The 14,334-nt window shown below is 36.1% G+C and overlaps 1 protein-coding gene across 1 annotated transcript in view; it reads right to left on the bottom strand.

The window, feature by feature from the left end:
• Positions 1-14,334, bottom strand: part of LOC145676830 (bridge-like lipid transfer protein family member 1) — a gene marked incomplete at its 3' end in the record, with an annotated part of 144,951 nt that overhangs the window by 12,495 nt on the left and 118,122 nt on the right. The window contains exons 22-23 of the mRNA XM_081747616.1: positions 10,851-11,051; positions 1,322-2,393 (exon numbers count right to left, since the gene is read on the bottom strand). Of these exons, the coding sequence (XP_081603742.1) occupies positions 1,322-2,393; positions 10,851-11,051 (1,273 nt within the window). The remainder of the gene's footprint in view (positions 1-1,321; positions 2,394-10,850; positions 11,052-14,334) is intronic.

The following is a 14,334-nucleotide window of genomic DNA, read 5'->3' as shown; positions in this document are numbered from 1 at the left end:
TTCGTGGTGGTGCTCTGCACTGCACGCCTGCCTGAACTGAACTGAGAAAACAGGGAGAAAAAAAAACACTGGTGCCGTCTCAAGGTCAAGCAGACCTGCCAACTACAGGGGAGCCAAACTTGGAGAGTTGACGAATCAAACATCACAAACTAGAATAGTGTATGTCACTTTGTATAGATTCTAGGACACATTAAAACTAGGGAGTTCTTTTTCAAACACACTGTATATATCAAGAGAAAATAGCCACATAAGAAAGACCACTGAGAAGTGACAGCATACTGACATGCTCATTATGAACAATTCCAGTCTGAAGTTATAATGACTTACGTACTGTACGTGTCTTCATTTATTATTTTGCTAAAATTATTTTTCTGTACAGAAGAAGCCGTAACATTGTGAATAGAATGGATTGAATGAAATATTGGACACGTCGATAAATTATTTAAGATTTCGATGAAGGGAGTAGCTGCTTTCGAAATATAGCTGTTCTTCAATTATTACTTTTTACAGGTGAGTTTTGCTTTTATTTGCATTCAATGTAAATATATCTCATTGTTTTAAAAAAGGCAAATAATGCACATCATTTACTTATTATAAATATTGTTCTGTGCACAATTTTCCAATTCTCAGCAGATGGAAAAAAAGTCATACCTATTTCATTTTGACCTTAAGTGCAGAATTCATACTTTTTCCCCGAACTAGAAAAAAAAAAAATTAAAAAGCGATTCAAGAAGTAATCCGGAAAATACTGTCTACATGAATAAACAAGCAATGGGTTTGCGAAGTATTCCAGAAAATAATACCTCTTGATGCACTATACAGATAATAATATTTGTTCTTTTAATATATCTTCTGTACTTCAATTCGAAAATGACTGTATCTATGAACTGAAGTTGTATTTCAATTTCCCATATATAAAATCTTTCATATAATGTATTTATGGTCTATTCCCCTACGAACTGTCACTGGAATTAAGCATTTTATTAGTCTCCTTAGTATTACATTTCTTTCTCAAATTTACCTTACAGTTTTCTTGCAGCAGTACGCATATATGAATCATATAAAAGTTCCAGCGCATTCAATTTATGACACTTATATCTCTTAATAAATATCGATTGCGTACCAATTTTTACTCTATTTTCTGCAATCAATCATTACTATATTTCGAATCGTTCCTCTCTGACTTATCATTACCTAGCCATTACCACTCAAACATAATTCAAAATCACAATTTTCTTACAGACAGTAGTTCCGAATATAAATGAATACACTATTTAATTAATATGTTAAACACTATAATAACCATAAAACATGGAATTACCTGGACTTCAGAAGCTGGATCATGTAACAGAGGCGGACTAGGTGGAGGACTGTCATATTCTTTGACACCACTAAAACTAGAGGTAGCACCAATATGCACTTTTCTGGTTTCACGACTATCTAATTTACTAGCTCTATGCTCAGGAGTATGGATTTCATGGTCACTTGAATGACTAGAGAGTCTTTGTTTGATTGCAGTTTCCGAAGCTATGCTCATTTCACTTGCAAATCTCCGTGTTTCTTCTTTTGGAGGAAGCACAGGCTGACTTGTTTTCACGCTTGACCAAGATATAGTATCCGCTTGAACATTAGGTAACACAACCTCTTCGTCAGCTGAATAAAAAGCTTCTGAATGATTTTCACTACTCATCGAAACAGTTCTTTGCACCTCTTTTGGAATGTGATCTTCTGGAATATACGTACTTAAAGAATGATGAGACTCGGACCCATCAACCACTGTTTGCACTTGACTTTCTCGAATCTTCGTTCCGATTGGCGGTGAAGGGCATTCTTTCCCAGCTGTAGCAAAGTAATCTACAGACAATTTTGAGTCGGAACAACTACTTTTTGGTTGTTCATTTTCAGGAACATTCAAAATTGATTTACTTCTTTCAGTATTCAACTTAGAGTCACTATCTAGTTTTGGAAGTAATGTAGGACTATCTAAGAGACGCGCATATGGTACATCGCCATTCGGTCTTACTCCCATAGAAGTACACGAAAACCTTCTGGCCAAAGCTAATTTTTCTAAATGGATGTTTGATATTGGGCTTGGGGAGCACGTTATTCTCGAACTGCTTCCACCACCTGAGCTCTCCTTGGTATCGGTCATGGATTGTGATCTCTCGCAAGGTCTTTCAATAGAACCCTCTGACTGCTGCGTTCCTTGAGGCACCTTGAGACTCACATCTCTTGCTAAACCAGCTCTTTCCCGCGATAGAGAAACACTCTCCCAACTCATTGGTTCTTGTAAAGAAATATCCTGTGAACCATATGGCGGTGTATGGAAAACTAAATGACCTTCATGAAGTATACTTTGTCCAAAGCCAGGGTCCTTTCCGGGTTCATTAATTCTGAAAGGAGAATAGATTTTGTGAGACTAAAGGACCCCAGATAAACAAATTATTTTAAATCTTTCTGACTACACTATAACAAATTGAAAGTAAAATAATTTCAAGTCATATTTAGGCTGGCCATTTAATATATTTTTATTTTGTCATTATAAGGCATCATATATTTGTCATTATATATTTTTATTTTGTCGAGGCAGATCTTATATGGGTCGCATGGCTAATTCCTTGCCCAAAATTTTAATTGAAATTTATCTCAGTGAAAAACTCATATTTCAATAATAAGAAGCTAACGAAATAAAGCTAGTTCTAACCTAAATACCGATTCCGGAGAAAAAACTGTTATACTTAGATAGTACAAGTACTGTCACTTTTAACTGAATACAAAACACTTTAGTCAGTCACCGTAACTTTTTCAGTAAGTTACGCCTACTTTAGCTCTTAAATACAGTGAAACGCTTTATTTCATTGTAAAACAGTACAATTAATACAAAAATAGCATAAAATAAGAAATACAAACAATAACATAAAATAAGAATTGTATGCATTGTTACGATCCAAATCTGTTCTTTCTAATTATATTTTCTTGGATAGAAACTCCCATACTAATTTATCAATAACAGTACAATGATTCCTATCTTAAATTAATAACTCTCTCTTATTTTCATAAATAATTTTTGAAATGGAAATATTTTACTATTACTAGTGTATTTTTGTCTTCAAGTTATAGTCCTAGAGAATGAACAGGCAACTTAAATACATAAATCAAAGTAAAAAATAAAAAATAAATAAATAATTAAACGAAGCAGAATATTTACACAAATATTTCATTAACATTTTCTTTTAATCACGCTATAACTTTCATCTGTTTAAAAAATAAATTTTCCTTCGTTATTTCCCAATTTTCACACGGAACATGCCAGAATCAAAGAATATCGAGAGATGCTAAATACAATGATTCCTCAGTATCGACTATCAACTAATTTGAGGCAGAACAAGCATCATACACAATCTTAAGTAATGAAAACTCACCTTTAAGAGAACGGTAAACAATTAAAACTTAACCTCGTCTGAATTGCAAAATCGGCATCAAATACGGATTTAGTAATTCCGATAGGAATTAAATTCAAGTCATCAATATATACGCTAAAATTGTTGCCTTTATGAATATTGGAAAATAAAATATTCTGGCAAGTAGCACGAGAAAAATATTTTAAAACAGATTAAAATTACAACGTGCTGAGTGTAAAATTAGTCTTCGTTTAGTTGTTGAATGTATACTTATGTTTTCTCTACTTTTATTAACATTTAAGTTACTATATATATATATTCTTAACAGTAAATAATAACATACTGTACTATTAAGCTGATCGCTTCTCGGCCTTTGGCCCCCGCTCTGTAAGTAGTGTGCTCGTTGTTGAGTATGCGGCCATTTAAGATCTGACAGAGGCCCGACCTCCCCGAGGTGGGAGCTGCACACGAAGCCCTAGGCAGAATGGTGACGAATCATTTTTTCTTATTCCTGCTCTTGTTAACCAACGATCCGTATTAAGTTCTAGGGCACGGCTAACGGGTACATCGAAGTTAGCTTCAACATCTAGGGAAGACTGAGGCAAGTAGTCTTCACACACTTCCTTTAGTGCGATTTCTGGCACGAGGAGTAATTTTCACCCGAGTACTCTGGTGGAGTACTCTGTGACCAAGTGTGCCTCACCCGAGCTTAACCTCCGTCTTTAGAGGGGAGAGGGCTTTTAATCGGGTGGGGGACAAGTTTTAAAAGCTTGACTGTACTTGGATAGGATTGGTAAACTTGGTCTACAATGTCCTGTGGCTGTGTGTTGAATTTTAATAGGTAATGGCTGACCTCAAAGGAAGAGGAGGGACTATTCGTAGAAGATACTCGACAACAGATCCTGTCACCACGGCATGGCGCGTCCTCAGGTTGCGGATCGAGGAGAAGGCCTCTAGATATAGAGGTTAGCTGCGAATATACTGAATAAGCAGTCGCGGACAGACGACTAGGAGTGGTCCTCCAGCTTGGGGGTTTGGGTAAGGCTAACACCCTCATCCTGTAAAAAAAGGTACTTGTTCAGAAACATTCACAAAAGCCTCGGACAAGGACTGATAACTTGGCACGACCTCAGCAAAAGAAAATGGATATGAGATTTGGAACATGGAATATTAGAAGTCTTTATAGGGCAGGCGCGTTAAAATCTGTAACGAGTGAGTTAGAGAAATACAGGATGGACTTAGTAGGAGTTCAGGAAGTTAGGTGGGAAGGAAATGGATCTGAGAATTCCGGAAATTTTACGTTCTTTTACGGGGAAGGAAATAAAAATCACCAGTTAGGAACAGGGTTTTTCGTTCACAAACGAATATTACCAGCAATTAAACGGGTTGAATTTGTTACTGACAGACTTTCTTTTATTACTCTTAAGGGACGGTGGTGTGATATTATTGTTTTAAATGTACATGCTCCAACTGAAGATAAGGGTGACGATATAAAAGATAGTTTTTACGAAGAAGTGGAACGGATATTTGACCAACTCCCGCGATACCATATGAAGATTCTATTAGGGGATTTCAATGCGAAGGTAGGACGAGAGGATATTTTCAAACCGATTATAGGGAACGAAAGTTTGCATAAGGAAAGTAATGACAACGGTGTTAGACTCGTGAACTTTGCAACATCCAAAAACCTAATCGTGAAGAGTACAAAATTCCCACATCGCGACGTTCATAAATACACTTGGACATCACCAGACGGAAAAACACATAATCAAATTGATCACGTTTTAGTAGATAGAAGAAGACAATCTAGCATAATTGACGTCCGGTCGTTTAGAGGGGCTGATTGTGACACTGATCACTACCTGGTAGTTGCGATAATACGGGAGAGATTATCGTTGAATAAAGGTAATATTCAATGTCCGAAAACGGAGAGATTTAATTTAAAGAAATTAGAAGAGAGCCAGGCAAGAGAGGAATACCAGATTGAAGTTTCGAATAGATTCTCGGTCTTAGAAGACTCGGAATGCACTAGTGTTGAGGATACGTGGATTGAAATTAGAGATAGCATTAAAAGTTCAGCAATAGAAAAACTGGGACACGCGGAAATACGTAGGAACAAACCATGGTTCGACCAAGAATGCATTAAACTAGCAGAGAAGAGAAAACAGGCAAAATTACGGTGGCTACAAAATCCGAATGAAATAACTACACAAAATTTCGCAGATATCAGGCGGGAAACTTCCAAAACTTTTAGAACAAAGAAACGGGATTTTTTGAAAGCTAAAATTAAGGAACTTGAAGATAATGGTAAAAATAAAAATATTCGGGACATGTATAAGGGGATCAGCGAATTTAAGAAAGGCTATCAACCTCGTGCTTATATATTAAAGAAATCTGACGGAACAGTTCTCACTGATACGGATAGCATCTTAAATAGATGGAAAGATTTCTTTGACGATTTGCTGAACACGCAGCCAAAAACTAATGTGCGTGGAGAAAAGGAGATACACACCGCAGAACCGTATATTCCAGAACCCAATCGAATAGAAGTGGAAGCCGCTATAAAGAAATTAAAGAAACACAAATCTCCGGGTGTAGATGAAATTCCGGCTGAGTTAATTTTAGCTGGAGGCGAAAAATTGTGGAACAAGATACACAAACTCATTCTCCTTATCTGGAACAAGGAAGAATTGTCACAAGAGTGGAAAGAGTCAATCATTGTTCCAATTCACAAGAAAGGCGACAAAACTGACTGTAATAATTATCGAGGCATTTCTCTTCTGTCAACATCCTATAAAATCCTTTCAAATATTCTGTTAGCAAGATTGACCCCATACGCAGATGAAATTATTGGAGATTATCAGTGCGGATTTAGACGAAATCGATCAACTATCGACCAAATATTTACCATTCGCCAAATACTCGAAAAGAAGTGGGAATACAATACCCCGGTACATCAACTATTTATTGATTTTAGAAAGGCTTACGACTCGGTTAGGAGAGAAACATTATACAACGTTCTTACAGAACTTGGAATACCGAGAAAGCTAATTAGATTAATTAAGATATGTTTAAGTGAATCCCAAAGTAAAGTCCGGGTAGGAAAATTGTTGTCCACGAGCTTCCACGTCGAAAATGGCCTGAAACAAGGAGATACGTTGTCGCCATTATTATTTAACTTTGTGCTGGAATACGCCATAAGGAAAATCAAAGATAGCAACCAGGGCCTAGAGTTGAACGGCATTCACCAGGTTATGGCATATGCTGATGATGTAAATTTAATAGGGGAGGATAGGAGAACAGTAGAAATAAATGCAGAGATCTTATTAAACGCTTGCAGGGACATGGGTTTAGAAGTAAATGCAGAGAAAACTAAATACATGGAAGTGCGTCGGGACCGTAATACGGCAAATTGTGGAGGCGTTAAAATATTAAATAATGTTTTTGATAAAGTGGATACTTTCAAATATTTAGGATCAATATTAACAGACGAAAATCATATTCACGAAGAAATTAAATGTCGACTAAAAGCAGGGAATTCGTGTTACTACTCGGTTCAAAATCTCTTGTCGTCGCGAATTCTGTCGAGGAATTTGAAGCTTAAAATATATAAAACGATAATCAGGCCTGTTGTTCTGTATGGTTGCGAAACATGGTCGCTTACTCTGAGGGAAGAACATAGACTGAAAGTATTTGAGAACAGGATCCTGAGAAGAATATTCGGACCCAAGAGGAACGAGAATGGGGAATGGCGGAAGCTTCATAACGAGGAACTACATAGTTTATACGGTTTACCCAACATTGTTAGGGTCGTCAAGTCTAGGAGGCTTAGGTGGGCAGGTCATGTAGCTAGAATGGAAGAAAGTAGAAACGCTTTCAAAGTCTTGACTGGTAGACCCATAGGAAAACGACCATTAGGAAGACCTAGGCGCAGATGGGAGGATAATATTAAGATGGATCTCGCAGAGATAGGAATACAAAGTAGAAACTGGATGCAATTAGCTAAGGATAGAAGTCAGTGGAGAGCTTTTGTGAACGCGGCACTGAACCTCCGGGTTCCATAGGCCATAGAGTTAGTTAGTTAGTTACTCGACAACAGAACTGTCACGGGGCTAGTAGTGTTGAGAAGAGCCCGGAAAAGTTGATCTGGAACTGGTACGTGTAATGGAGATACTCCGGATTTGCACTTGGTCACTGAAGAACAGGAAGAAGGTGGTGACGAGATTGAGAGTGGTAGTGGTGGCTGTTTGGAGAGTGTGTCTGAGGAAGGTGATGGTGATCTATCAGAAGAAGAGGGGTTCCAGACGGGGGATAGTAATGGTGTGGATCCTCCGACAACTGCTGATCCCTGTTCCTCAGAAGTGATGGATGTTGATGCGTCTGAGTTCAGAACAGTATTTTCCTTTCAAAGTTTAAAATGTTCAGGTCATCCTGGACTGGATTTTGTGTCTGAAGGAGGAAGCACATTAGGAGTCAATGTGTTGAATATGTTTGTCTAAGATGCGACAAGTCGTTCCCTCGCTTTAATGCCATTACTTATTACCTCCCAAAATGCCCGGGAAAATCAGCAGAATCATTGGAATTCCAATGTTATCTTTGCGTTAAATCTTTCTCTTCTAACCTTGGTCTACGCTAACATATGAGAAACAAACATCCGGCAGTTTGGAACAGAACGTGAGCAGGAGAGGACGGCTTGTCGATCTATTGGACAGCTGAGGAAGAAGACACTTTGATGAAAATCTTAAAAAAAAAAAAAAAAAAAAAAAAAAAAAAAATCTGGTGATCCGAATGTTATGCTAATAGCTGCTAATGGTTTGAAGGGCAAACCCTTAGACGAGATTAAGTACAAAAAGCTTAAATCGATCCTTAAGAGTTTAATCCCTGAAGATACTAAGAAGGAAAGTCAGAGGGGCAAAGACCAGCAGGTTTTGGGAGAGATCCAGAACTCAGTCCAATTGGTTGGCGAGGCGAGGGCTGTCGGGAGCGGCTCCGTCATGAGATTGCGTGCCTGGATCCTGAAATAGATCCATTAACACTTGAAAGGGCATCTTTGGATGATCTTTTAGACGGCTACATCAATCTGAAGAATAGGAAGAATGGTAAGGTGAGGCCAACGGGAGAAAGTAGCTCTTGGAAGACTGAATATGAGTTAGGATTGATTCGTAGATAGTCTCAATCGAAGCATGTACTGCCAGAGGAGCAGGAGATAAAGATTGTTAACCTCCAAAGGCGATGCGGGGAATTGGAGAAACAGCTCAAAAATGTGCCTAAAGGAAGAAATTGGTAAATGAAAATAAAAGATGGCAGGAACTGTTGGCTTTGGAGGATGAAGCAGTGCGATGAAGATATTATTTACTATAACTAATAAAAATAAACAAACTTCTTACTCAAATGAATAGTGCTCCAGTATACAAAAACAAATAATCAAATAAGTATACAGTTAAAAAAAAAAAAAAAAAAAAAAAAAAAGATGAATGTTCATAACTAGCATCCCGAATAAATACATTCGAAGTCATCCTCAGCTTTCTTGCTAATATCTAATTTCTTTAGTATGCCAATATCACCGAACTATCATTTTTTTAACTAATACCCACAGACTTTAAATCACAAATCCAATCCTTGCATTCCAGATGACAACATGCTTTAGGTGTGACACTGGTTTTGATTGACCAGATCTTGGGTATAAACATGTCTTTCCATAACCTTTCAATTGCACTCCAATCCTCTCAACAGTCCGCAGCAAAAATATTTCCCTCCCTGACTGCCTTAACTCTATGGGTCGGATCCAATACGTAAAATAATAATAATAATAATAATAATAATAATAATAATCATAATCGGCACACTTTGTCGAAGTTGTCTATAATCATATATAAAATTAAAGAACACTGTCAGTCATTGAAGAGTTTCATGGTCCAAAGATTATCATTAGATCCATCTGAAGTTTACATGGGACCTCAAGAAAATTCTTTCAAACAATCAAACAAACAAAAATCAAAGTCAGTGCACCTTTATCGAATTTGTGTGTGATCATACAATTATGATATGAATACTATCAGCCATTGAGGAATTTCATGGCCTAGCTCAGACAACTATCGTTAGATTCTTATGAAGTTTATATGAGACCACAAGAAAAGAAGACTCTTTTAAACAAAAACAAGTAAAAAAGAACAGTGTTACATCTCTGTCGAGGTTATGAATGGACAAACATATTAAACTTGGTTAATGACGGTCTTCACACTACACCGATTGAGGTGTTTCGGGGCCTAGCTTAAAGACTATCATTACATCCTTACGAAGTTCGTGTGGGAGCACCGAGAAGTATGTTCTTTCACACACACACACACACACACACACAAAAAAAAAAAAAAAAAAAATCAGAATTGGCACACCTATGTTGAAGCTAAACCTTAACATAGATACAACACACAACATACATACATACATAAACCCTAGCCTCAACTTGAGGGACGTTTCGAGACATTTTTCTCATTGAGAATGGTCTATTTAACCTGTTTCTGAGTTGAACAAGGAAATGATGAGTAATTCAACTAATGATTGTCTCTTTATACAGACCTTAGTATCTGGGCTAGTCTTACATGAAAGGTTTTCAATTAGCTACATGTAAAGTAGCTTGGGAAACGTAATGTAAAGTTAATGGTCAACGTAGGTAAGTGGTTTCTGCGTTTGTTTTCTACCCAGGTGATCTGCGTTCGAGTCTGTGCAGATCTGAAATTTTTAACGTGCTTCAATATCAATTTCAATTCATATTCCATGTGATATGTAAGATCTTCTCTGTGTAGAAGGAAAGAGATGTTCAAATGACTAGGAAATGGGGTAGGTCCATGAATGGAGACAAAGATTTACAAACTTAATTCCTTCAATTGTTTCAGATTTAATAATTTCAACTATTTTCCAACTCATGCATGATCAATGTTTTATATATATTGCTAGTTGTAAATTGGGTAGCATCTGTCCAGGTGTTTGTGATAGCACCGAAAGTACTGGATGCGACCTAATGGAATTATAGCAGTAAGGGGAGAGATCATACTTTTGCTGCTGAGTATAGGCCTACACATAACACAAGACTGATAGTGCGCTGACTCTACCATAATTACAATGACCAATTATACGACCAGAGATACATTCATCGGTTCCTTATCGCCAAATCTACATATCATGGTGTCCACATCATCATCTACATCATATTCATTACCAGTTAGTATTTGTTCGACGTTTTCAACAAATAATGTTCCCCTGCGGATGTCTATTTACTATTTACTTATGTATTTTATTTTAACAAATGTTTTAAATAAAAATGTAAGTACAAGGACGAAATTAGAATGCATTAAACAGTTGACAGGAAAATTTCCTTCTAAATATCTACGGAAAAGAAAACATTTTAGATGAAAATTTCTAGAATAAAATAATTAAGAATAACTGACTTACTTAAACGAGGCAATATTTATTCCTTCTTGAATATCTTGTCTGCTTGGCTTGAAAAATTTTGGTCCATTTCTGTTGCTACCAAAAAATGAACAGCCACCGATACAGCCACATTTTCCAATTAATTTATTAGACATTTGACAGGTATCTTGATCCCACAAAAACCACAGTCGCTTTGTTTTTTCGTCATGAAGTTTTAAATACCTAAAATAGCAAAAAGAGGCATTCTTTTCTGAATGTTTACCATCTATTTTCTTCAAAGATAAACAATGTTAAGATATAATTAATACAATAAAAGTAAAACTAGTTATTCCTTATATAATATGAAGGGTTCGGGAAAATAAGTAGTTAATCATACTACAAAACTGAGTTAAATGCAATTATGAGTAGAAAAAAAAAGTATAAGATTTTGTGAATAGAAAAAAGTACAAAGTTCCATGTGCAATGCTTCGAATTATACTGGCTAACATTCTTTTTAAAGTACAAAGTACAGCGCAAATGTTTTGTGAAACCAGAGAAAATGGAAGTGGTACAAGACGATAAACTAAGCAACTCTGAAAATATAACAGATTTGAAAACGAAAGAATGGTTCTTCATGTGATCACAAAGAGAAGCATTTAGACTGTGTTTATTTGGAACCCATTTCATAAGAAGCAACTATGTAATCCTATATTATTGAATAAACTCAAAAGTACTCTCTTGTCTTCTCTATCCTAATAGTTTATTCTTCTTTACTCCTTCAAAGAATTATTACCATCGAATTTTTCCTAATTATGCTGCAAGTATTGTAACAACATAGATGAAGTTGTAGATCAATTATGCAAGATTGTCAACTTGAAGAGCTCTTATAAAACAAATTCAGAACAAAACAATAGACCTTGCCCATATCTATCCTATTACGGATTCCTATCCTGTTACGGATTCCGTCAAATTTTCGCTGATTATGCTGTCACGATTGTCGACATAAAGTGTTTAGTGGAGATAGGCTGAATGGGAATTCATTGCACAGATAATAACATACAAAATAATAATATTATAACTTGTAAACACAAACACCTTGAAGATTCCATCTTTATGTTCGTCTTGCCAAGTGATAATGTGCTACATAGTTATTACCTGTGTAATTAATGCTCATCCATCCTAGATCCACTAAACCCTTTATGTCGACAACGCTAAAGCACAGTCAGCAAAAACCAACTGTTAACAGGGTTAAAAAATCACGATCATTTTTTTTATTTAAATCGATTTTTATTATTTAAATCACTAGTACTTGATTTTTTTTAAAAAAACAGTAAAATTTAAACGTTCGTTTTTCTTCTTTTCGTTTTGATAAATTACGGAAGTTTCTCAGTTTCTTTCAGTTAGACTAAACAGCAAAATTGGGGGTTTCCCGATATTTATGATGTGTTTTCTGAAAGGTGTTTCTCATACGTGACAATTAGTCAGGAGTAGTACATAATTGCAATTGTTTTCCCAACTTGTAAGAGTGGGTGGTCACCTGATCTCGGGAGTTCAAATCTCAGAGATTGGACGAAAGAAAAACAACCTATGGTTTTCTTTATCCAAATTCCAACTGCAAGCGAGAAAGGATTTCATGCAAAATGCAAGGTATGCGGCTCAGAAATTCAAGGTCTTGTGATCCGGGTGAACAAACATTTAGAAGTGTGCAAAACAGAAGAACCACTGGAAGATTCTGGGGGTGACGAGAGTGACAAAAATTGGTTAATTTCGTTTGTTATATGTGAAGAACATCAATCAAACGTAGACAAAACGATACAGTAGAAAGTGAAAAATGTAAATATTAAAAGAAATGTAAAACATATGGTCCAGATTCTCAAACCTTTCTGTTGCACTGAACAGAAAGGACAGAATACAAAGAAATGAAACAATATCTGACGCTGTAGGAATATGGAAGTGTCTTTATGAAGAGTTAAAAGACGAAGAAATGGAAAAAATGAAACGAAATCTTTAAGTTTAACGTCCCACGGCTATGCCGGTTAGGCTAAAGGAGACAGTGATAATGAGAAATGAGTGAAATGGTGGAAAATGGGAGGAAACGGGAGAACCCGAGAAAATCCACGAGCACGGTGTTTGTCCACCACAAAGTCCGCACGGCGCGAGCTGGGATCGAAGCAGGGACCCCAAGCACCGGAGGTGATCGCTCTACTACTGAGCCACCGCGCCCCCCACGAAGAAATGGAAAATAAATATGAAAACAGGTATAAAGAAGCATTAACGCCTGCCTACTTCTTGGCCTATTTTCTGGATCCGAAACAACAAAAATTCAAATTAACTGCCGACGAAAATGAATTAGCGTTGAAATTTGCAGACGAAGCTTATGGCGGTACTTCACTGCCCATAGTAATTCAATTTCAAGCAAAGTCTCCTCCTTTCTCTAGTGTGATGTTCGCTGGCTAAGTTCTACAAGGTGTAACAACCATTAAATGGGGAAAATCACGAGGTTATATGCTTGACATGGAATTATAATGCCAAAGTTGTTTACAGCTCCTGCTTTATCTGCAGAAGTTTTTTTTCTTCAATCTAAGATACGAAATCGTTTAGGTATTGATAAAGTCTCTAAGTTAGTTTTTCTCTTTAAGCAACTTAATCAGTAAAGAATTTAAATATGCTCATGTTGAAAAATTTGCATTGCACTGCACAGTGAGTATAGGAGCCTATTTTCAAATTTTTGCTTATAAAATGAATAATTTTTTACACACACTTATTTTTACTATTCCATAATGAATATCAGTATCTTTTCATGTAATATTAATCAGTGTCTTTTTGTATAATGTCATGTGTTCATATTTCTTGTACGTACTGTAACAGTGATGTTCAACAACAACAACAACAACAACAACAACAAAAAAAAAAAAAGTATATCTGCACGCGAAACTTGAAAAGGGACATTGAACTTTTATAAATTGATTATAGATGTCAGATTTACTTGAGTGATAAATTACAGCTCTTTCTTGTGCTGCCATCTATGGACATTAACGTTAAACAATGCAGCCTATTACTCTGTGCAGCCTATTACTCTGTAAAGGTAACTCGTAGTGTGAACATGTCAAATTCTTAATGTGCAAATGTTGCGGTGATTTACAAATTGTCGACGAAGTTAAAGTATTCTAAAGGGTTTGTAAGTAACTAACAGAGAATGAGGATCTGACCGTATGTAGAAAGTTTCATTTTTCATTAGTAGTATTTATTTTATATATATATATATATTTTTTTCTCTTAGTTAGTTTGATCTCTTTAACTTTACGTTGTTTTAACATAGGGTCACATTCTTATTGCCCATTAGTTACATTGTAGAAGTAGATTATTGCTTTGTTAAATTATATCTATTTGGCATAACCTATTCTAAATTAAAATTAGTTTCTATGATTTGTAATGTAATCACCACGAGCAACGTCAACACGGTAATATTGCGTACATTAGGAATTTCATGACCCCCTTTCGATATTATACTGTATTATATGTTATT

This window comes from Thermobia domestica, unplaced genomic scaffold (assembly GCF_964235325.1).
Source record: "Thermobia domestica unplaced genomic scaffold, izTheDome1.hap1.1 HAP1_SCAFFOLD_403, whole genome shotgun sequence".
NCBI classification, from domain to species: domain Eukaryota; kingdom Metazoa; phylum Arthropoda; class Insecta; order Zygentoma; family Lepismatidae; genus Thermobia; species Thermobia domestica.
The sequence above is the reverse complement of the archived record's forward strand: the minus strand, read 5'-3'. Positions and strand labels throughout refer to the sequence as shown.